The sequence below is a fragment of the Vairimorpha ceranae genome (assembly GCF_000988165.1).
Source record: "Vairimorpha ceranae strain PA08 1199 chromosome Unknown NODE_57, whole genome shotgun sequence".
NCBI classification, from domain to species: Eukaryota; Fungi; Microsporidia; family Nosematidae; genus Vairimorpha; species Vairimorpha ceranae.
In genome coordinates this window covers 3,237-27,178 of record NW_020169352.1, presented here as the reverse complement: position 1 = coordinate 27,178, position 23,942 = coordinate 3,237, and the positions used below count along the sequence as shown (strand labels likewise).

The following is a 23,942-nucleotide window of genomic DNA, read 5'->3' as shown; positions in this document are numbered from 1 at the left end:
ATTTTAAAAATTAGAACTGAATCATTAGTAATGCTTTACAAACATAAAAAGCTATAATTAAAAGATAAAAAATTGTATTTCAAAATTTGCATTGAAAATAATAACAAGATTATTTAAAGTATATTCAACACTGTTTATCGTTAAGTATATTTTAAAGTTTGTATTAAAGTGATTTAAGATAATAACATCGTATAGCGAATGTGTATCAATAACAAAATAAGAAAGTAAAAATTTTAGAAATTTATATCTTTTTTTAATAATATTTTGTTTTTTGTAATGTTTTATTCCTCTAGTTAAGTACATATGTAATTTTACCCAAAATGAGAAAAAACAGGCTGGTAGGGCGGGTTGCCCCAAAGAGGTAGTAAACATAGACCCATTGGAGTCTAAATTAGCAAATTCATGCGGAAACCAGCCTTGTATTTGTAAATTACAATCGTAGAAGAGCGTATCATTTTTAACACGTTGTTTGTTGGAATCGAAATTAATATCATTTTTCCAACCATCAACAGACGGTTATACTAACTGCCCTGATAATCTACATATAGGTATATAAATTGTAGATTATATATAATAACAATTAATTGAATGTGTCATTCCATTAATCAAAAGGTATTTTTTATAAATATTATACTTTGTATAAACACCAAATTATTAGTCGCTTTTAATTGCTATAATGTTAAACAACAATATAACAATGAATATAAGTAATACTATAAAAAATTATTAAAAAATGTGTATAAGACTTTCTATTTACCAATACGCTTTTTAATAATTAAGTTTTTAATTTTTATGATTCAGTAAATTTAATATGCTCAAAAAAAAATACAATGTGAAGCTTACTTAACATGAAGAAAAATTAGAAATATTTTAAAGATAATTGAAAGTTAAAAAACTGGCTTTAATAAAATTTTTTACTGATTTTATTTTTGATTAACAGGCATAATAAAAGACAAAAATTAAGCTAGCATATTAATAACATATAAAATTAGAAAATAGATTTGTTTTACTGTTTATATGCTTTATAAAAGCAAACAAAATCATCCAACTTACAATTTAAACTTTTTAGCTATAAATTTTGCATTAAACATTTTACATAAAGGACTTTTCCTATAGACGTGTAGTGTATTATTTAATATATATGATGACATTATAATTACTTAAAAAAATAATTTATTATTTTGGTTTATAGATAGAAGTCTATGAACTCTAATTATGTTTACTTTTTTTTTACGAATAAATTTTTTTTGTCATTTTAGCAGAAAGGAAGATTTGACATAAATTTTAATAAGAAATAAACTACAAAAACAAAAAATTTATAATTAACATCCCTGTTTGAGGTTAATGGATTATTTAGTTCCGCATTTGTAGAAAGCATTCTTTACTCAAAAAACCACTATTTATATTTTAAGATAAAAGCTGATTATACCTATGATTCTTTGTATAAATCACTCAGTGATATGGGTAGCTTATTGGTCTGGCATATGATACAATTATAAATTGTCTCAAAGCTGGAGTGCTTATATCCACAAAAATCTTATATTCAGAAAAAAAAACAATAAAATAAAATTTATAAAATAATTAAAAATTGCAACTAAATTAATTTTTAAGCACAATAAATTGATATTATTATAATTGAGCTTTTAACTTGATTTTTAAAAAATCAAAGACAAGCATCAAATAACATCACATCAAATACCTTTAATTTTATTCTATGCAAATCTATTAAGATTTATATACTTTTTTAATAATAACTAAAAACTACACCGCATAATGGGTCTGAGATTTATAAAAAAACCAATTTTTACTGTATCATTTGTAAAGATGCATTAACATATTTATAAACTTAATTTATCATTTTTGTTTTTTCTTAATAATCTTTTCGTAAATATTTTTTAACGTAGAAACTCTGTATTTTTATTCTAAAATTTTTTATGAATCATATGCCCGACAGCTTTAAAATTTTTTTTACAAATTATAATTTAGACATTAATTAAAATAGAAAAAAATAATAAAAAAATTTTCTGATTTTTTATTTGTTAAACTCATAATTTTTTTTCTCCTGAATGTAAATAAAATTATTTCTATATTTTTTGTTTAAAAAACCTTGAGTTTTATCTATAAGAATAGAGATGTTTATAAATATTCCATATGCACTAATATATTGCGTATAATAAAACGAATTAAAGAGCTATTTTGATTTTTAGTTAAGAAAAAAGAAAAATTTAGATTTAAGAAGTTCTATTCTTACACTTATATTTTAAAAAATTATTCTTATTAATTTTTATTAAATTACAAAATAAATTTTTCAAACAAAGTATTTTAGACGGTGTTTAGAAAAAAAAATAAAAATTGTACTTTATTATTTAATATATTTTTTAATATAGCAATATTTAAAGTCGTGTTATTAAAGAATAATATTATGAAATTTACAGTTAAAATATCAGCATAGAAATATTCTTTTTTGCTTTTAGAAAACAGCAGCATAGTCTCTATAAATATAACGTTCGTAAAGAATTACTAAACAATAAATTTTATGAATATATACTTATAGTAAAAAATTAATTTTTTTTTGCAATTTTCATTTACATCTCAAAAATATAACTTTTTCAATTTTATAATGCCAAGCCCCATAAATTTTTTTGAAAATTTATTATAACACCCCAATTTTAACAACACAACTTATAGAATTACGATGGACTTTGCGCCTAATAATTGACAGAATTTTAACTGCCCCCAAATTAAAATTTTTAGTCTCTATTTTTTAAATGCTACACAGGGAGGAAGAATCACAAAAAACTAGAAAAATTTAAAAAGACCATATTGTTTAAAAAATGCATTTAATGTAAAGAAAAAACTAATTTATACACAGATACAATGGTTACATGCTTAAATTCAATAATTAAACACAGATTTTTATTTAAAAAACAAATTTTTATTTCTAGTAAAATAGATCCTTTGACCATGGTAGAAATAATTTATATCTTTTTATGAATTTTGTACCCTATAAATTAATTTATCATAAAAGTGGACTTTCACGAAATTAGAATTTTTGACATTATATACAAATTTAACAGTGTTGATATATTGGAAAATTATATTAATTCCTTGTCTTTAGGTGGAAACGGAAACATTATAAAAATAGATGAAAGCAAGTTTGGAAAATGAAAATACAACAAAAGGCATTATATTGGTAGTGTATGAGTATTTGGCAGTGTTGAAAGGCACACAAAATTATTTTTTTGCATTCCAGTTGACAACCGCAAAAAATAAACTTTGCAAGAAATTTATACAGGTGTAGTTAAACTTTATACAATAATTAATTCTGATTGTTGGAAAGGTTATAAAGGGTTAAATGATTTTTTTTTGCTTGTTAGATTGTAAATCATTTCAAAGAGTTTGTTAATGAAAAAGAAAATGTTCACACGAACACAATATAAGGGAACTGGAATGCAATTAAAAGAAATATACCATCTAGGAATAGATCTAAAAATCTAATTAATGTTTATTTGCTAAGGTTTATGCTGTTTAGAAATAATTAAGATAATGTCCTAACAGAATTTTTGCTTTGTTCGCTAGTCTATAAATATTAATAAAAAAAATGAATAAAATTTTGATTGTTTTTGTATGGATATATAACTAAAATGAAAATTTTAGTAATTTAATTAAATTTGTCATCCTTCTTCTTTATGCAGAATTTTAAAATTAGCGAATAAAAATTTTAATTTTGGGTAGTTAAAATTCTGTCAATTTTTAGGTATATCATCTAGTTAGAATATTTATAAATATCATACAAAATGTGTTTTTAACCGCATAACAAAATTGCTAAAACATTGTTATTAAGAAGTATTCACATATAAATCTCTATCTTACAATATTTTTTTAATCAAATTGACAAGTTTTTGATGTAAATGGCAATAAAATATACAAATCAAAGATTTTAATTTTAAACTTAACACTCTATAAATATTTGCGGTTCTTTACTGCAACAAAAGTACTAACCTTTAAATACTAATTGATATACTTATAACACAATTATTTCTAGGTTTGTACGTGAGAAATAATTTTTTTGACTTTTGTCTAAATTTAGGGCTAAAAAATTAGATTTTGTTTGAAAGTGTTTTATAAGACAAATTTAAATATAGGCATGTCTAAAAGCATTTTGAAAATGTTTCACTGAACAAATTACAATTTAGTACCATTTATTATTTCTTGCCAAAGAGCCAATTTTTTCATCTTCTTTAAATATTTGTTCAATCTGTTTAGTGTTAAAATATAACGTATTTGTTAAATCCAAAGACTTAGATTTTTCTAAAACGACATCGTCATATTTTATTATAAATTAAAAAAGATCAAATATTTACTGTTATTTTGTATATTAACTATTTTTTATCATTTTAGTTTTTCTTTTTATTAATTCACAACAATTTAAGCATTTTTAAAATACAAAAAAGTAAATAATGATATTTGTTACAACCATGATTTACTTTTAACAAACATGTAGTTTATTGATGAAAGTTTTCAAAGTATGTACAAGAATATTTTTGTTTTAATTAATATGTCAAAATTTGTTTTTAATTAAAATATTTAATTGTTTATTGATCCCTTGATATTTATTAATTTTTTATCCCTTATGAAAATATTTGATATTTTTTGTCTATTAATACCGGCAGTAAAAGGTTTTGCAATCCATATATATAGGAATGAAAAAGATTGTAGTGGGTATCTTGTTATTCCTATAACATTTTTAAAATCTAATAAAATTATAGGGATTACTGTTAATGATGAATTGTACAATGCTTATTATATACGAGATGAAATAAAGTCAGAGGTAGTTAAAAGTAATTATTTTCTTAATAATGCAAGAATAAACTTAGAATATACTGCTCTTTATAAAATAACTAACTTCTCTTATTTTCCACAAGATGTTGTTAGACTTTATGTTAATAATTCTGGGTGGTTATTTCAGAAGCCACAGCAGTTTCGTCCGGTACAAATCTTTTATCATTACAAAGATACCAGCGAGTTAGAACAAGCATATGCTAACTTAAAAAGATGCATTTACAATCTAAGGACTTTGAAAGAGAATATAAGAAAACCAACATATTTAATTGAAAAATATGTTGAATTTAACGAGGATTTAACAACTTTTGATGAAATCATGAAGTTACATGAAGAAGGTAGTCGACTTAATAATCTAATTACAGAAAAAATAGATATGATTAAAATTTTGTTGATAAAAAATCGCAATTATCTTGAAACAGATTTTTTACCGGAACACGAAGAACATGCAATAAAAGATGCCAATGAAATGAATAATATTTTGATGCAAATATATGAAGATGTGAAGCACTATGAAATACAGTATAATAGCATTAAAGATATAATATTTCCAAAGAAAAATGAAGTTGAATCTAAAGTAATACCAAACAATGAAAAATTTAAAATTGAAAAAGAGTTTTGGATTGTATCATCACTAATTATTACCATTTATCTAGCAATTATAATAGTTGTAGAAAAAGTATATAGTAAAAAAAGATAAGTTATAATAAAGATGTAAATTTAAAATGATAAAATGTTTTGAAAGATTACAAGAAGTCATTTTTTTCTAATTATTGTAAAACATTTATTCTGTATATTTGAACTTTTTTAATAAAATATTAATTTGTATTTATAAGATTGATAGTAACTAGGTTTTAGTTTATCATCGTTGTTTTTATTTAATGGAGCTTTTTCTTTTTTATAACAAAGTATTAAGATCCCTCATCTCTTCCGTTGACTAACTTTCCATCAGCTATATGCCGCTACCGCCTTTAATTTTCCCTCGATAATCTAAAGAAATACTTCGCTTCGTTTTCTTATGAGTTTGAATGTAGACTTAATACTGGTAAAGAATCATTTTCTTTGAGTATTGTTTGCGGAATGTGGTTATGAATCCAACTTATCTCAAAATAATAAATTCTGGTTCTGTTTTGTATTTAAGCACCAAACTAAGCTCATTTGCTAACAGTTCGTACTTTCTCTTCCTTTCACTTTTCATGGTGTATGAGATATCTATGCTAGTGACACCTACTTCTGTTAATGCTTTGGTTTTTTAAAATCTAAAATATATTAGTTTATTGCTGTAATGGATAATCTTGTACACATAATGTATTAAAGAACAATTATAAATAACATGATTTTTTATATTATCAAACTATCAGTAATTTTTTTAATTTACAACCACGTATAATATGCGTTAGAACATTTAAAACTTAAGATTATAAAAATAATTATAAGCCAGCGATCCAAGTAAAAGTGTAAATTTACAAACTTTAGTTGTAAAGACTGATAAAGATATAAAATATTTTGTATCACTTAATACATATTTAGGGTCTTCTAGTGCAAACTGTCCACCATAATTTTTCTTTAAAAATAGGGGTTATAAAATTTAATATACAAGCAGAAAATTAGCTCTATATTAGAAAAAACTGGCAAGTAGGCAGTTTGCGCTAGAAAAGCAAGGGTTGTTTAAAATTAAAAATTAAGCTATTCTAGTGCAAATGTTTTTTTTTTAGATGTGTATGAAATTAAAACATTTTTACTAAATTTTGGCATAATAGCAGCTTTTATATTATGTGATAGCTGCGGGAATGAATGTACCATAACCAGTTAGAATAGAGGCAATAACAAAATAGTCTATAGATGTAAAAAAAGCATTGCCAAAAAAATGCTCTTTATTTAGGTTTACAGTGCGATTGACTAAAATTGGACATTTAATTTATTTTTACTTTTAGATATAAACTATAATAAATTATCACATTTTTATTTTATCGCAGATTCAACCATTTAAAGATATAAAAGTCTTTTAATTGACTGATTTAGGCAGTTTTTATTGAAGCGGCCTATTTTATTAGGTGAAGATAGAGCAATTGTCGAGGTTTATGAAAACGTTTTTTCGAGAGGGGGTATTATTTGAAATCCTACAAGTTTAGATGATGATACTTAAGATACAATATTGATTTTTAATGAAATAGACAAAGCCTGAGCTAAAATTTTTTTTATTACGATTTCCAAATCGGACAATTTCTGCATTAATGTCGTCTATTAGAGGATTGATTTTGCCTGGTAGCACTGTTAATACAGGCGGCTATTCTTCATATCCAGCAACTACGTACATACTTGGATGTGAGCATAATGTAGTTAATCTTTCAGAGGGTTTTGTGCAATCGATAGAACCCACCAACAACATAAAAGGGCTTTTGGCTCATATGAAGAGTACTATGAGAAAAGAGCATAGTGTGAAGTGAAGTGTTGTAATATTGATAACTGGCTCATCCAATACACTTTTAAAAGGAGATATATAATGAATAGCTCGCCTGAAGTATTCTCTGAAATTTACATCAAAATTCTTAAATTATTTTTCAAATTAAGCAAATAATAATCTTTTAATTTTTTAACCCCCATTTTTCTTTCTTTTTTTATTGTATGCAGTTTGCTCCAGAAAACCCATTTAAGCTTATATGCATTATAGATGTTTTTAGATATAAAATATTTTTTAGTTAATTTACTTACAAAACAAAAAAATTATTTAAACACAAATAATTGTACTCAGCATACCACGTTATAAAATAATATAAATAATCTTTTAGAAATTTCATTGTAGACTGACTAATCTTTTTTTCAATTCTATCTCTCAATTCCAATAGTCTGCTGTAAAATGAATCGAATCTATTGTCAATACTAGATAGTAACCGATAAACTTTATAAAAATAACAATTAGGATTACAAAAGAACCATCACAAAACACGTGTAAATTTTTACAAATCGATTCGAAAATTAAAAGTTTTTTAAAAACTTCGACATATTTGCTAAGTCGATTATATGCTAGATTTAACGAATATAAAAAATATTGCATCTTCCATTTCTTTATATTAATATAAATTGCACTTATAGTTTTTAAAAAACTCAAAAATGCATTATTTTTCGAATTAGCATATTGCTCTTGTATTAAATCATTTTGATTTTTATGTAATAATAAATTAGTATTATCATTCCAAGACGTCTTAATGTGAGAATGTTTAGCTGTGTCATTTTCATTACTGTTTGAAATTTTAAGACGCTTTGTATCATTTGTCGTTTGTTTAAAAGTACAATATTGTTTTCTAGGTACATGTTTAGTAACTGTACTTCTTGTAAAACTATGTGGCACCAAATTGTTCTCTGCAGTTATTGAAGACGAAAAATTATATAAATTATAATCAACATTTTTAAATCTACTATTAAAATATTTACTTGTGAAATCTGTCAAATCTTTTAATAAATTAGAATCATGTTGATTTAAATCTAAATTTTTATCATCTGTTTTATCAAGTTCTTGACTCTTTTGTTGTATATCATTATTTTCACATAATCCTTCATTTTCAAATGCTCTTGAAATATCTGATGTATTTATTCTTAGATTCAATGCATAATTATTACCTTATTTTTGTCTTGAACAAAAAATTATCTGCAACCAAAATAACATTTAAAGGCTTAAACATTTTTAAATTTATCTAAATTTGCAATTACAATATCATTTTATATTCAATTAAAAAATGATAGTATGGATTTAACATGTCAAAACCAACTATGATCAAAAAAGTTGATTTTTACAATAAAAGTAAATTAAGTTTTAAAAATTTATAATGATGGAGAGAAAATTCTAACTGAAATATTTTACAATGAAAAAAATAATAACAGGATTGTGAAATGGGTAATAAATCAATAACAAATAAATTTTATTTATTAGTAATAGGAACTTGGGTCGAAGAGTGGTGGTTTTGGACATAGCATTGTACAAATTAAGCTCCAAAGAAAAATGCTTTTTAGTAAAAATTATATTTTAATAATAATGTTTTTCTTAACTGTTTTTCCTTTTTTTTACTTAATCAGACAAAATAACTTAATTATAAAGAATTAGCTGTTTTCTTTTTTATTTAGGAAATTAAAGTTCTATCGGGATTTAGCAGGGCTTGAAGACGCCAAACCCTCTTTACTATCATCTACCAGGTCAATATCTTTTGCCTTCTATAGTCAAAGAAAATACTTTCTAAGGCTTTCTTTAGTATTATTCTTTAAATGTATGTTTCTGTCTTGGTTGAAATATCTATCGTTTTGTTTGTGCTTTCACGATAGTTAGTTCCCACACTATCACATATGGTATTAGAATAGATTTAAAGTCATGTATTTAAGTAAGTTAATTGACTAGTACATTATAATTTCTAAGTTTTTCTGAATCGACTCTTTACAATTTTTCAATTAATATAATTCCTATTTCAATAATTAAATATTTTTCTTATCTATTGCTACTAAATCGGGCATGTTATTTTTTATATATATCTGTTTTGATCATAGTGTTTGTTGATTTTCTATTTATTTTTTTGTAATAAATTACCCCTAATTTTGGAGACAAGCTAGGAGGGAGTTATTTGCCACTTAAAATAAAAGTGGTGACTCTTATTTTTACATATTCGTTAGGTGCTGGGTCCTGTACCAAATGGTTTCTAAATTTCTTCCTAGATAAATTCTGTACTTATTGCACGTAAATGTATGCTCTTCACCATCTCATTATGCCTCCTTTTGTATTAATTACTCAGCATTTTTTCGCATTTAGATGCTATATAATTGACACTTTCCTCCCACTATATTACAGTGCAAAGATTTATTCTTTTCTTTCACTAAGAAGTTTTTTCTTAAAGGTAGCAAAGTGATCTTTCTCTTCTTGCTGGTATGTTTCCATGTCTTAATATATCGGCGATCCTTTTAGCGATGTGTTTTATTAAAAAAGAAGTACTGTACAACTTTTTATGCAAAGATTCGTTATTATCGTTGTATAAGGTATTCTTTCTGAGCTACTAGTATTTTCTCTTTATTCGTGTCAGTTATCTCAACATTATACTTGTTTTTTATAAAGTTTTTAATTGGCCATAAGTGTGTTTTTTCTTGTCCCCGTATTTTAAGAATAGCCGTTTGTTTACTATTTGCATATTATGTCGCCTCAAAATTTTTATTAATTTTAATAACATTATTTCAGATCAATGTTCTAGACATACGAGTCCTCTTTCAAGTTCATCTGTTGGTGAATATATTCTTTTTTTGCATGATAGTGTGGTATAACTACCACATAGAATGCTTGATTATAAATTGAAACTTGTAATAAAAGTAACAAATAATCTTTTATGTTCAATATATTCATTGGTGTATTCTAAAACTTAAAAATATAAATAAATTTGATTCCACAAAAAATATGGAAGACAACAAAGGGGATTTATAAAGAAACCATACCCACAACAAAGCACCAATAGTGCAAAATAAATTAAACAAAACACATTTTTAACACGGTAAGTGGAAAAGTCGGCAGCGTTAGAAGCGTTTTGGAATTTTATCTCCAAACAGGCCGCATCTTACCAAACTACTCCAGATAGCTGTACTTTATAATAAAAATTATTATTCTTATACAAAATAAAATTATTAGTGGCTTAGGTTTATATTAAGAACAACTTGAAAATTAATGCGTATATTTTTATTAGAAATTTCTTAAAATACGTAAATAAATTTTTTTTATCTAGAAAGCCCGCATGCAATTTTATTTGTTAGAATTACAGATGTAAGAATGAAAGGAACACATATGGAAAAACTCATAACATCTAGGAGAAGGGTTAGATATGTCTATATTTAAATAATTCATAATTATTAGACCCATGTTGGACTCCGACAAAGGTTTTTTAAACTTATAGGATTAAATAAAGCTTATTAATGATTTTAGATTAAGTGTAATGCATATCTAAAGTAAATTTAAAGCTATTTAAAATTAAACGATGCATATAAAAATATAGACAGTAAAAATTTTGATGGTTTAATCAATGCTATAATTTCAGTTAATAACGCAATAAAATAAAAAATATTATAAGCTAATTAATAGCACATCAAAGCAAGGATTTAGAAGATTTAACAATTTTATGCTTACAATTGAAGTGTTTTAAGGGGACATGCCTGTTTTTAGGATAAAGCTTTTGTTGTAAATTTTGGTTTTTTTGAAGTTTATTTTATTCATGTTATTTTTTTATAAAAATTTTTGTTTCTTTTAAAATTCATTTTCCCTTCTTTTTAATATAATTTTTGTGAAAATTTTAAAATGATAAATTAAATAATAATTATATGAAAGACCACAACAATATTTAAGGGTAGGTTCTTAGATACAAGAAAATTACGACTCCATGTGAAGTTGATTCATATAGATAAAGTTAGAGAACACGAAGATACATTAAGAAGAGAAATTTGGAGACGCTGCTTTAGAGAGTTAAATTTAAAGACTAAACGTCTTGATAGGGGAATGTGATATATTCAATAAATATTAACCTTCATTATGTCAAAAAATTACATCACTATTTTTTAACAACAGAAAATACCTCCTCCAAATGTTGAATAATTTTCTTTCTTTTTTTTTGTGAGAAATTTTAGCGCAATGTATTTAAGAAATACTAGTATATAATAGATCAATTCTATGTATTTTAACACCAATAGTAATTCAATCAAATTATCACAAAATTCTAATTCTCTGCAATAGAATTAAGATTTAAAAAGTATGACTACCTTTAAAAATTGAGTTTAAATATTTAAAATAAAAATAGAATAATAGATAAATCTAACTATAAAACAAATATAAATCTTAGTAAAGTTAATCAATAACTTAATAAACAGAGAAAAATTGGTTTTTTGCAAGTTGAATAACGTTTAGAAGGTGGTTTAACGCAAACTGTAAATTCTATAAGATATAAAAATTTTAACCTTTTTTTTATTTTGTAATTTTGAATAATAATGTAAGTATAAATTTAAATTAAACTGAGCACAAACTACTGTTCAATCTTTCGATATTGCTTATAAATTAGAGAGATAATAATTTTTTAATTTTAGTAGGAACCAAGTTTATATAGATGGTAATTTTTGTTGATACATTTAATTCTTTGGAAATTTAAAATTGATTAGAGTTAGAAAACTTTCTAAGGTTGGCGATATTGTCGTAGCCTCTTGATCTATGACAAAGACAAATTGGTTTATTGAAAAATTAAATTCCCATAATCGAAAATTTAAAATAAAATTATAAAGGAGGGTTATAACATTTAGAAATGAACAATAGCAGAAGAGATAGAACTTATCGTAACAAAATTTGTAATTAATAGTCAATAAATAAAGATATTTTACAAAGCTATTTTCAAAAAGAAGCGTATTTGCAAGAGTTGGCAGATATTCACAAGTTTAACCCCAAATAAGTTGTATATGCTTTTATAAAAGATGTTAAAAAACGATACTTAGTAATTAAATTCGTAAAATTTATGATAATTTTAAGAATACTTTATTGTATTTGAATACGGAAAGAGACGCCTAATATCTACCACACTAAACTACAATGCTACTATACAGGCTTGCCGAGAAAATCTAACAACAAAATAAGTTTACGAAAAATGTATTAATGCCGACACAAAGAAATGTATGTTATCGGCTTTAAAACATATTTATGTGCAACATTTATTGTTTATAAAGTAATTTCTATAACTTTTAAAATTCAAGAATGATTTAATGAATTCTTTATTATGTTTGCTTATATAAATTATTTGTTAAAGTTTAGCGACCGAGTTAATTTGTTATTTTATTTTTTTTTAAACTTATAAATTTATATCACTTATTTTTACAATCTATAAATTTGTAGAAAATAATTTTTTATTTGATTTAGTTTATGATTATTCGATTTATTATCCAAATTGTAATTTTCTAATTAATTTTTTACAAAATTCGTGTATTATTGTTGTAAAGTCAGAGAAAAATTTTTAAATTACGTTTATTTTATATTTTTAAGTTATTAATAATATTTTTTATTCAAAATTGATAAAGATATTAAAAACATTTGGCAATTTGAAAAAAATAACAGCCAAATAATTACTTTTATGGTAAAAAATATAATCAAATAATTTATACACAGGAATAGATAGAAAATCTAGAAGGATATTTTTAAGTCAATGACTAATAACTTAGTAACAAAATTGGTAATACTTCACTTTTCTAAACAAATAGTTGGCTGCTTTATCTTAACAACTTAGAAAGGAGTAAAATACTTAAATTAGGAAGCAGCTTGTTACAAATAAAAAACAATTTAAAAAAAATTGTAAAAGATTTAAATAATTATCGTCTAGCTCCTTTCTTATAAACCTGTCTGTCACATTGTGGTATTCACCACATTTTAAAAATTTCTCTCTAAAAATTTTAATAAACTTTTTTATAAATAAAAAAACTTAAAAAGTAGGATCTAAAAATAATGAAAAAAACGAGAAAAGGTTCAGTGCAACAAAAGGAACACCAACAACAATATGCATGGCGCAAAGATGCCTCGTAAAGCAAAGCTTAGAATGATAAAATATTTAGTAATAGAGGGTTATTTATTTGTTCGTGTATAAAACAACACTTAAAGTTTTAACACCCTGCTAAAATTTTAAACAGATATATTTTTTTTGATCTCTTTATTATACAAGATTATTCTTTTGATAAACAAATTATTTATTTTTTAATTTGATTAACCTTATAATATGTTTATAAATATTATATTGAATTCTTTAGCTTAATACATTGAAAACTTAATAACTTTTCATATAATTACTTAGGAAAATTTAAAGATTTAGCTTTAAGATACTTTTAACGATAAAACATATTTTTTTTATTTCCAATTTCTTTGAGCAAACATGCATTTATAATAGTTAAAAACCAATTGCAATTTACACTAATTAATCTTAAATTTATCTTTTTATTTTTTTTAATCTCAACAGTTTAGTTTGTAATGTTTAAAGGGACAAATCTTGATTAAAAATAAAAACAATCTTTTACTGAAACAATATCTTTTGTTATTATATGCATATTCTAATAGTTATAGTTTTTTAAAATATGTTAATATACAAGCTTCCCTTTAATTAAAATCATGGCAATCAAAATTATTTGATATATTATCTTTTTTAATTTTAAACTAGCTATAAAGACATATAAAAAGCCTGAAATGCTGATTTAAGTTTCTAAACAATATTTTTAGTATATATTAATACAATTTGGATTATTTTAAACAATGAAAAAAAGTGGTAACAACTATTCTGCAAAATTGAAAAAACAAATATTTATAAACTAAAATTTATTTAAATCAAAAAACTCTTTCAATTCCGTAATATTTTCACAATGAATTTTAAATTTTTCTCCAAACGATTGAATGTTGCATAAAATATGCATTAATTTTTTTTCGACTTTTGAGTTAAAAAATTTAGGATTTATATCTTTTTCAACGATTTGCTGCAGCAAAATTTTTATCTTTTCAAAGTTATATTTTACAATCATTTTGCTCTTGATAGCTTCAATAAATGTTATATTACTAATTATATCACAATAGTTGTATTTTTGCAAATGAATATAGTTTTTAAAGTTGGCAATAAACTGTGCAAATTTTCTAAGAAATTCAAAATAGTCAAAAATTAATGTTTTAGTATTTGCTGATAAATGGAGCATTTTAACATTATCTATAAGAAATTTAACAGTCGAATTTCTAAAAGTAAAAAACCATTTAGAATTTGTTGTTATTCTCTGACGAATAAAGACATATTTTGAATTTTTAGTCAAGTTGCATTGAATATGTTTCCCGTTTGATTGTTTTCTTACATTTTCAAAAAATTTATCCTTAAATGCTCGTAAATCTTTTTTATAAATATTAATAGTACTTGCAAACACAATATATGAATTATCAGATGAAAATATTTTTGTGGTTTTACAATCTAAAACAAAACAAGTATTTTTTATTTTTTGTTCTTTTGTATAATTTGCAATTAAATCGCAATGATGTAAAGACTTTTTAAAGTTAATATTAGAATATTCGCCAACCTCTTTGGTAGAAACATTTGCATTTTTATTGATAGCACAATGTATAAAACTAGAATCAACTAAATTGTTATTACCATGTTCAAAATCAACCTTTTGATACAATTTTTTTTTATCATCATACTCACTAGGCTCCCAATGAATGTATCTGTCAATCTCTTTATACAAATCAGTTTCAATAACTATATCTTCAATATTTTGATTATTGGGCTTTGTGTAATTATCAGTATAATCAAATATTTGATGTTCAATCAAAAATTTATTTTCTTGAACATCCGTTATACTTTCAATTTGCTTAGGAAAATTAGTATTTAGACATGTTTTAACTTGTGCAGAAAAATACTCATTATTTATCATTGACGAATTTCTTTCTGTTATTTTGGTATGTAAAAAATCTGTAGCACTTAAAATATCATTCAAGTGCTGAGTGGTATTAGTAAAAACGTTTTTAAATACTGTATTTGTACTAGCGTCCATTAAGTCATCCCGATCAAAAAAATCTGTGCTTTCCGTATTTTGAAAAAGCTCTTTATCATCTTTATTTGGAATTAAAAACATTCTATTTGTTTCATGTGTATGTTGGTAATATTGTTTATATGTAGGGTCACTATTTATACAGAACTTGTTAATTTTTTGATTACGTACATCTTCTAAGTAACTTTCTCTCTGTATTTTCTCATTGCATAATGAGTTTTTATGAACTGTATTTTGTTTTTTAAACTCTTCGGTATTTACAAAATTGTATAAATTACTATGAAATTGATTATTGAAGTAATTTATATGAGAATCAGAAACATTTGTTGCACCAATTAATAAAATACAAAAAAACATAATTATGGGTCAAATTTTTTTTCTCTTAAGTAGTAATAACAATTATTATCCCTTAAAGTAAATGCAAATAATCATAATTTTTTCATATATAATGTTTATTCATATTTATAACAAGTGTAAAAATTCAACCATCAAATTTTTAATAAATTTATTAAATTAAAAAGTATCCTGCTATTATTATCTAGTAAATGTTACTATGCTCAATATTTTTTTATCAACAAATAAAAAAATGATTTGTTTTTACATTAATAAATTAAAAATCTTGCCATATACAAACAATAACCTATAATGACTGTGGGTCAGTAACCTAATCAATATTAACTTTCAAACAATTAAAATGTAAATTGACATAAATAACAATAATTTTAACAGAGTTTTTTTGTTTATTTAATTTATGAAATACCTTTTTTTCAAGTATTTTTTATGAATTTAAGCTGCTCAATCTAATTAAAAAGTTTATTGCTAAAAAAACTTAAATATAAAAATAATACAAACTTTTACACTACTGTTTTAAGATTAATGAATTATATTTTACTTTTCAAACAAAGTGATTTATTATTATTAACTAGAGTACCACAAATTTACAAAAGAAAATAATTCAACAGAAAATATTACAATAATAGTGTAGCTTATTTAATAGGTTGCTACAATAATTGTAATTCTTTACAAATTTATATAAATAAACGTAATTTGAAAGTTGGCTTCGTTAAAAATTATTGGGGTAAAATATAAATATCTTAGCATGAACTGATTGTAAAAATTTATAAATAGTAATAACTATTTATTGTACTACAAATAATTCAAAAGCTCTAATTATGTCAATAAAAAACACAAAATAAAGTCTCTCCATTATTACAAATGCCAGAGATAAAGATAAATACCATAAAAAAGTAATATTTAATCTGCTTTTTAACAATAATAAGAAGGCCTAAGCATGGTTAGCAACTATAATATTCTACAAGTTATAGTAATATCGTATTAAGAAGTACTATTATAATAATTCATATAACATTACATTAAACAAACCACACTTACTACAACTATTTGTAAAATTAAGTATAAACTATTGATACATCATTGCAACAACTATGTTATATTTTATTAAAATTAACTACATCCTCTCATAAGTTCTATATAGTATAGATATAGTAATCTGTATATCTTTTTATTATTTCAAGAACATAAAATGTGGCATTTGAAAGTGTATCTATTTTTTTATTTATTTAGCTTACAAAAAACTTAAAATTTGTTAAAAAAAATAATAAAAACTCTTTTTAATTAAATATCTAAAATTTACAAATATTTTAATATGAGCAATATAACATGTTTAGACTTACAGAAGCAGTGAAAATTCAAAAAACATATATTATACAGTAATTTTTGTTATTTAATATTTTGTTAAAGGTTTTAAGCTGCCATAAAATAAAGCTAAACATCAGATTTTTTTTCAGCATAATGGGCTTAACAAATAAAACAAGTTGGTTAGCAACAAAATCGAGAAAAGGACTTAAAAAATGACACTTTATTCCTTTAAAGTGTCGCAGTTACTGCTTGATAGCAAGTTGTGTTGTAATTAGAAATGACAGCCGTTTTTACAAAATTACTCTAAACGAAAAAGTACTTGTTGTATTAGATCTACTAGAGTAACATGTATCATAAAATTTAATAATTTGAATAAATGACTTTTTTCCTACAAGACTCTTTGTTATAAATTTCTTTGTCTTGCAAGAGATTGTATGCATTATGTATGATTTAGCAATTTATATTTAGAATTTTAATAAATAAATCTAATAAAGATATTTAACGACTGAGTTGCCTAAAGAGCACAAAGTTAAAATTTTTTAAAAAAACTTATTTATAAATTTTAATGTTAAACAAAATTTACAAGTTAAAAATATAAGTTTATTTTCTAAAAAACTTTTTAATTTTTTTGCTTGATTTCTTTTTTTAAACTCTGTAGAACTGTGAACGGTGCAATATAAATTTTTATTTAAAAACTACCTTTTTACTAATTGCCTAAAAAATTTAACAAAAACTTATACTAGTTCAAAAAAAGAAACTTGTGTTTTAATACTTTAATTTTTATCACAAGAATCTGTAAATATTACAAGACTAAAAATTGTTTTTGAATAAGATTATCGAAAGTAAAATTAGACATATAATTTTTTTTATAAAAAAACTATGCGAGAAGAAAACGGAAATTTTATCAATATAAAAATTTTGATTTAAACGAAACAAACAAATAGAAATTTGCTACTTTTATATTTAATAATAGCCCTTATGATTACTTTTTACAAAAATAATTTTTAAAATTTTTATTTATTAAAACATTTTAATTAAATTAATATGAAGCATTAAAAAGCTTCAGATTTTCTAAATAAAATTTTTTTAAAGTATAGTCATTAACTTTTAGTATGAAAAGGATATTGAACTTTTCTTTCTTTTCTTTTAAAAGATCTCACAATCGAGTTTACAAAAAGTTTATAAAAATAAAGGAGAAAATTTTTTATGATTGCACGATTTTTGTCATATCTAAAACAATAAGTCTATCCCTCATTTTTTTATTACAAACACAAAAAAAATAAACAAGCATAAAATTGTTAAAATTTTTTTAAAATACCCTTTAAAATGATGATGAAGATAAATAAAGTTGAATTTAATTTAAATTCTGAAATTAGCAAGAAGGGTTTCAGATGTAAGGCACCAATACTGTTATGTTTAGATATTATGGTTTGATGTACTGAAAAGTACCGCAAATATAGACATTCTATATTTAAGCTTACTATTTTGAAAAATAGAAACATCCCTATTGTAAAGTTGATAATCTGTGGTATTTTTTTATAAAATTTTTCTTATATATCAGTTATATTTTAACAAACAGGCTTATCTAAACGGCAATTTTTCTTATTGCAAAAAAATTATATGAAAAGCCTTTTTTTAAAAGGTATCTAGAAACTCTATGCATAGGGGACAATGGACATGTTGTAGAAATTGATTAGTCTAAATTTAAGAAGACAAAATACAACAGGGGACATAGTGTTGTGAGTGTCTGGGTGTTAGGTGTTGTAGATAGACACAATAGAAGAATAGTAGTCAAAAAGGTTGAGAAAAGAGATAAAAAAACACTGTTATCAATACTTAAGAAGAGAGTAAAAATACATAGCAATTTATACTCATATTGTTGGAAAGCCTATTGCAGCATTGGTGATTATATTTTTAAACACAAAACTGTTAATCACTCCGTTTAGTTTAAAATTAGCAGATAGGTGTACATTATAATACAATAGAAGGCAACTGGTCAAGTATAAAAAAGAATATTTTGGCTTTAGAAATCATCCTTCTTTTTTAATTAATCTTTATTTCTCAAGTTTATGTTATCTAGAAATAACTCTCTTACTATGCTGGAAGATCTCATTTATTTAACTACAACGTTTAAATATGAATAAATTTTATTGCTTGATCATTTTTTTTATGTTTGTAAGTTGAAAAATAGAGAATAATAACTACTTTTAAGGGGTATATCAAAAATCGTGCAATTGTGGGTAGTTTTAATCTTACATTTATATTTTCATTATGTAGTATAATTACAAGAAAGTATTTTAAAGATTATAAAGCAGTAAATAGGCTCCTGCTTATTTGCATTAGGTATAATTTATTGTTAATTCATTTAAATAGCATTAATTATCGATAAATTTAAACTGGTTTGCTAAATGAACTTTGGGTCTTGTGCATTAAAAAGCATTACATTTATTTTTTACAATAAAATTAACATAGAAGCAAAATTTTATAAAAATATAGATTACTTAATTTTTACAAATTATCTAATGTAGATAAATATAGTGTTTAATATTTTACATAAAACATATTAAAACCATTTAACTATAAATTAGCATAATTATTTAACCCCCAAAACGGTACTAAAAATGTATTTATTTGTTTTTTCTATAACACATAATATAGATAAAATTATAGATTTTATGTAAAAAAAACACCCTTTCTATATTATCTTATAACATACAATATTCTCTTTCAACTTTAGCCCAACAATTTTATGTGACTTTAGTTTATAAAATAAAAAAAAACTTTTGTATTATTTACTACTATTTTTTATCTTGAGAAAAAAATAATAACTTTTTAATAATATTTTTTATATTTATATTTAATCAAAAAAAAAATGATTAAATTTTTACATCTAGAAAAAAATAAAAAATAAAAATATTGTTTTTTTGTCAACGTTAATCTGTTTGCTAGCTGGGCAAAAAAAAATTTTTTATTCTGATACCAAAAAACCATACATATTTTAATATTCTAATAAAGATGTGTAATTATATGTAATTAATTATTTTAAATCGAAATTTAAAAAATAAAAAAAATATGTTGCTTTGATTTTCCTATAACAGGTATTTAATTATAATATTAATCTTATTATTTTTCATATATTAATTCTTTTAATTGTTACACATTTTAAATTTTATAAGAAAATTTATGTTGTTTTTCTTCTACATGTAGAATCTTTTAAAATGAAATGATTTAATATTATAAAATTATTTTAGATGGTTAAAATAAACGATAATAGAATGCTTAAGAATATTTTTTAGTTAAGCCCGTTTTTATCTGTTTATAAGCATGATAATGACTAAATTTTAAAATTATTTTAAGCATCCCTTAACAAAATTAAATAAGATTAAAATTACGTACAATATTATTGTTTAAAATAATTTATTGCTTTATAGCATCCAAAAATCCCGCAAATTTTTTTATATGAATATAAATATATTCGAGTCGATTATTTAATAAAATAATCTCCGATTTAAGAATTATAATAACTTTCTTTATATCATGGGCCAACTCACTTCCAAAAAATTTATTATCCATACACACTTCATAAATATTCTTTATTGTTGTATCAAATAAAGCTATAATATCTTCAACAATGTACTTCGTCAATTTTAAGTTATATACTGTACCACAGAAACCATATTTAGACATTTTTATATAACTCTTTAAATCAATAACAAATTTAACAATACATTTATAAAACTCAATATTTTCTATTATTAAATGTTTAATATTATTTGGAAGATTTAAAGTTACGGAGGCCGTAATTCTGCTATCAAAATCTTTAAAAAGGCATTTTGACAATTTTGCAAAGTGTTCTCTAATATTGCGTCGCATAGTACAATATTTATGATTTTTAACAAAATTAAAAGATATAAAATCCGTTTTAACATGTTTATATACATTCGAAAAAAAATTTTCGCGGATTACACAAAATTTCTGTTGATTTTTAACTAAAATTATGTGTAAATTGTTTTGCAGTGAATTTACAGCAAAAAAATCGTCATTATTTGATTCAGAAGCAAAAACAATATCATCGCCTTTTTGGTCTTTTACATCAGTTATATTCTCCTCAAAATTAGAAAATGAATTATCTGAATTTAAACTACTAGCAAAGTTATTACTTTTCTTTTTTACGTTTTTGTCTAAAATTTTTACTTTTTTATTTAAACAACAATCATCAGGAAAATTAATAATCTCCGTATCAAGGCTTGCATTGTCAGCTTCTATGTTTTCTTTATTCATTTTATCATTGTATTGAAAATAGTAATCCGTTGAACATTGAGGATTTTGATTATGATCACGTCTATCCAAATCAGAATTTATGTAATTGTTTATACTATCACTTATAGGAAATAAACTTTCAAGATTCAACTTTTCATCATTTTGAAAATCAATGTCATTATCACCATAAATATAAGAATGTTGTTCTATCAAAGTGTCACCTCTATCATCATCAGATAAATTTTTGACATTATCAAAAAAGGGTTCATCAGAATCGCTACTTTCAACTATCGATCCTTGGTTAAAAAATACATCAGTATCATTTAATAATATATTATTAAAATAATCGGTAGAAAAATCAATATTGTTTAAATTATCACAACGAGTCTTATTTGCATCTTTACATACACTACTTATTGATATTGAATTTTCAGAAATATTATTCAATTTATTGGTGTCACAGGGTCCTATACTGTCTTTAAAACAACAAGAAGTATCAAAATCTTTACTTAAAATTAAAAACGAATCAAAATTTTCTTGATTCAGTTGATCGTCTTGTTTAGACAAATTTTCGATATCTAAAAATTTCATTTTTGTATTCCTGCTTAAAGCCTCTTCCGTGCAGACTTTATATTTAACGTTAGAACTTTGTTGTGATAATGAAACAAAATAGTTTCTCTCCGACGTAAATGTGGGCAAATTGTTACTGTTGTGAGAATATTGTTCTTCTGTAATGTTTAAATCTTTGATATCAGAATTTGTTATGATTGATGCATAATTCAATATAACGTAAAAAAACATTTTATGGGGTAAATTTATTATTTATGGTAAAAATCAATAAAAATTAAAAAATTGTTTCTATTAAAAACAAATGGTTCCATTCCTCTTATTTATATTAAATCTATAAGGTCGTTGTATTTATGTAGTATCCCCCATGTCTCATGCTGATACTAAATTACAGTTATTGGTTAAAACTCAAACAATGTCCTAACTAAAAAATATTTAAGAAACTATATTTTGATGAGAATGAAAGAATTAAATAACCAAACAATTAACCATTTCAAGAAGCAACACCACGGCCAAAAGACTAACTGGCGTGTGGGCAATAAACTCAATAAACGAATAACCAACAATACATTAGAAATATATTTTCAGTATGGTTAATTCAATTAAATTTTACCAAAAATTTTTTAGATATTTGTAATACTTAACCATAAGACTTTTTAAGTTGAGGCCCTCTATTTTATAAAAATAAATTATATTAAATTTGTTAGCCCCAAACTCTAAATGCGGATTGAAGAAAATCTAAAAAAATTTACGAAGTTATAAAAAAACTTTTTTTTGAAGAACTTTTAACAGTGTGGGAAAGATGTTAAATTGCGTTTTATGTAAACAAAATAAAGCTTGTTGCAAAGATAAAAAATATGGTGCTGAAAGAAGTTTGTTTAGTAATACCACTTTTAAAAGACGAAAGATTGATTATTTTTTAATCTAAAAGTTGTTAATTTATAGAAAGAAAAGCTTAATCCATTACATATTTCTAAAGTTTACGTGTAAGGTTTTTCTTGATAACAAATATCTTAGAAATAGTATATCGAAATAAAAGCTGCATCTTAAATACTTACAGAAAAAAGATAATTATTTAGGTAGATTAGATATAATTATAGAACTTAATAAAGTAAATTTAGGAAACATAAATATCACAGAGGACATGTATTCGGTGGTGTTTTGGTTTCTGTAATGGTTAAAATAAACACTTATCGTATAACTATTTAATTTCCTGTTCCTAATAGATCCTTTTTATCACTGGAAAAATTTATAAAAAAAGAATTTGTTGTCTATTCAGATTGCTGGAAGGGGCATAGTAAAGTTAAAACCTATATGAAAAAGTACGTTACAATAAATCACGATCTTTTCTGTACGAATTTAACAAACTTAATAATTATCAATATTATAGAAGGGAATTGGGCAGCAATTAAACAGCAAGTACCATCTTGATGTAAATCCAATGTCATGATATTGCCATATTTATCACGTTTTATATTGCGTAGAAACCATAAAAATTGTTATTTTAAAACTTTAATAAAATTGTTACTTTGATCTTTCTATTGAATTGTAAAATTTAGGTTTAAAAAATTTTATTTATCTATTTATATAAAAGGGGGGCTTCCTAAACTAAAAATTAGACCATAACCATAATAAAAAAAATCAATTATTACAAAAAATATATATTAAAATTTTTGAAAATTAAGAAGCTAAAAATAATAAATAAATGTAAAAAAAACTGTGGTATTTTTTAACACATGTCATTTCTTTATTATAAATATTTATTATTCCTTATTGTAATTACAGAAGGATAGAAATTTTTTTAATTAACTATTGCACTTTAAATATTTATAGTGGCTGTAATACTATAAAAACATAATAAAAAATAAATAAATTCAAAGCTATTTGATAAAAAGTCTATTAAAAAATATTTCTTTATAAACCAAAATTTAGGTGCATTACAATATATTTTATAGTCAAAAAATGAAAAAACAAATCTGAAATATCGCAAAAGAATTTAATTATTGTCAAATAGTTAAGATACAATTCTGAAATGTCTTAAAAATACATATTTTATGATA

At 23.2% G+C, this 23,942-nt stretch overlaps 6 protein-coding genes across 6 annotated transcripts; 2 read left to right on the top strand and 4 right to left on the bottom strand.

Annotated features, from left to right (window-relative positions):
- Window positions 1-57: 57 nt before the first annotated feature.
- On the bottom strand, window positions 58-372 carry AAJ76_5700026807 (hypothetical protein; the record flags this gene model as incomplete). The annotated part of the gene is made up of 1 exon (XM_024476010.1): window positions 58-372. The coding sequence occupies one exon, from the start codon at window positions 370-372 to the stop codon at window positions 58-60; it is 315 nt and encodes a 104-aa protein (XP_024330341.1).
- Window positions 373-4,633: 4,261 nt separating this feature from the next.
- On the top strand, window positions 4,634-5,542 carry AAJ76_5700022545 (hypothetical protein; the record flags this gene model as incomplete). Its single annotated transcript, XM_024476009.1, has 1 exon — window positions 4,634-5,542. The coding sequence occupies one exon, from the start codon at window positions 4,634-4,636 to the stop codon at window positions 5,540-5,542; it is 909 nt and encodes a 302-aa protein (XP_024330340.1).
- Window positions 5,543-14,181: 8,639 nt separating this feature from the next.
- AAJ76_5700011426 (hypothetical protein) lies at window positions 14,182-15,753 on the bottom strand (the record flags this gene model as incomplete). The annotated part of the gene is made up of 1 exon (XM_024476008.1): window positions 14,182-15,753. The coding sequence occupies one exon, from the start codon at window positions 15,751-15,753 to the stop codon at window positions 14,182-14,184; it is 1,572 nt and encodes a 523-aa protein (XP_024330339.1).
- A 4,134-nt stretch (window positions 15,754-19,887) lies between these two features.
- Window positions 19,888-20,046, bottom strand: AAJ76_570007133 (hypothetical protein; the record flags this gene model as incomplete). The annotated part of the gene is made up of 1 exon (XM_024476013.1): window positions 19,888-20,046. One exon carries the CDS (start codon window positions 20,044-20,046, stop codon window positions 19,888-19,890), a length of 159 nt encoding a protein of 52 aa, XP_024330338.1.
- Window positions 20,047-20,472: 426 nt separating this feature from the next.
- AAJ76_570005063 (hypothetical protein) lies at window positions 20,473-22,116 on the bottom strand (the record flags this gene model as incomplete). Its single annotated transcript, XM_024476012.1, has 1 exon — window positions 20,473-22,116. The coding sequence occupies one exon, from the start codon at window positions 22,114-22,116 to the stop codon at window positions 20,473-20,475; it is 1,644 nt and encodes a 547-aa protein (XP_024330337.1).
- A 568-nt stretch (window positions 22,117-22,684) lies between these two features.
- On the top strand, window positions 22,685-22,810 carry AAJ76_570004494 (hypothetical protein; the record flags this gene model as incomplete). The annotated part of the gene is made up of 1 exon (XM_024476011.1): window positions 22,685-22,810. The coding sequence occupies one exon, from the start codon at window positions 22,685-22,687 to the stop codon at window positions 22,808-22,810; it is 126 nt and encodes a 41-aa protein (XP_024330336.1).
- Window positions 22,811-23,942: the final 1,132 nt, after the last annotated feature.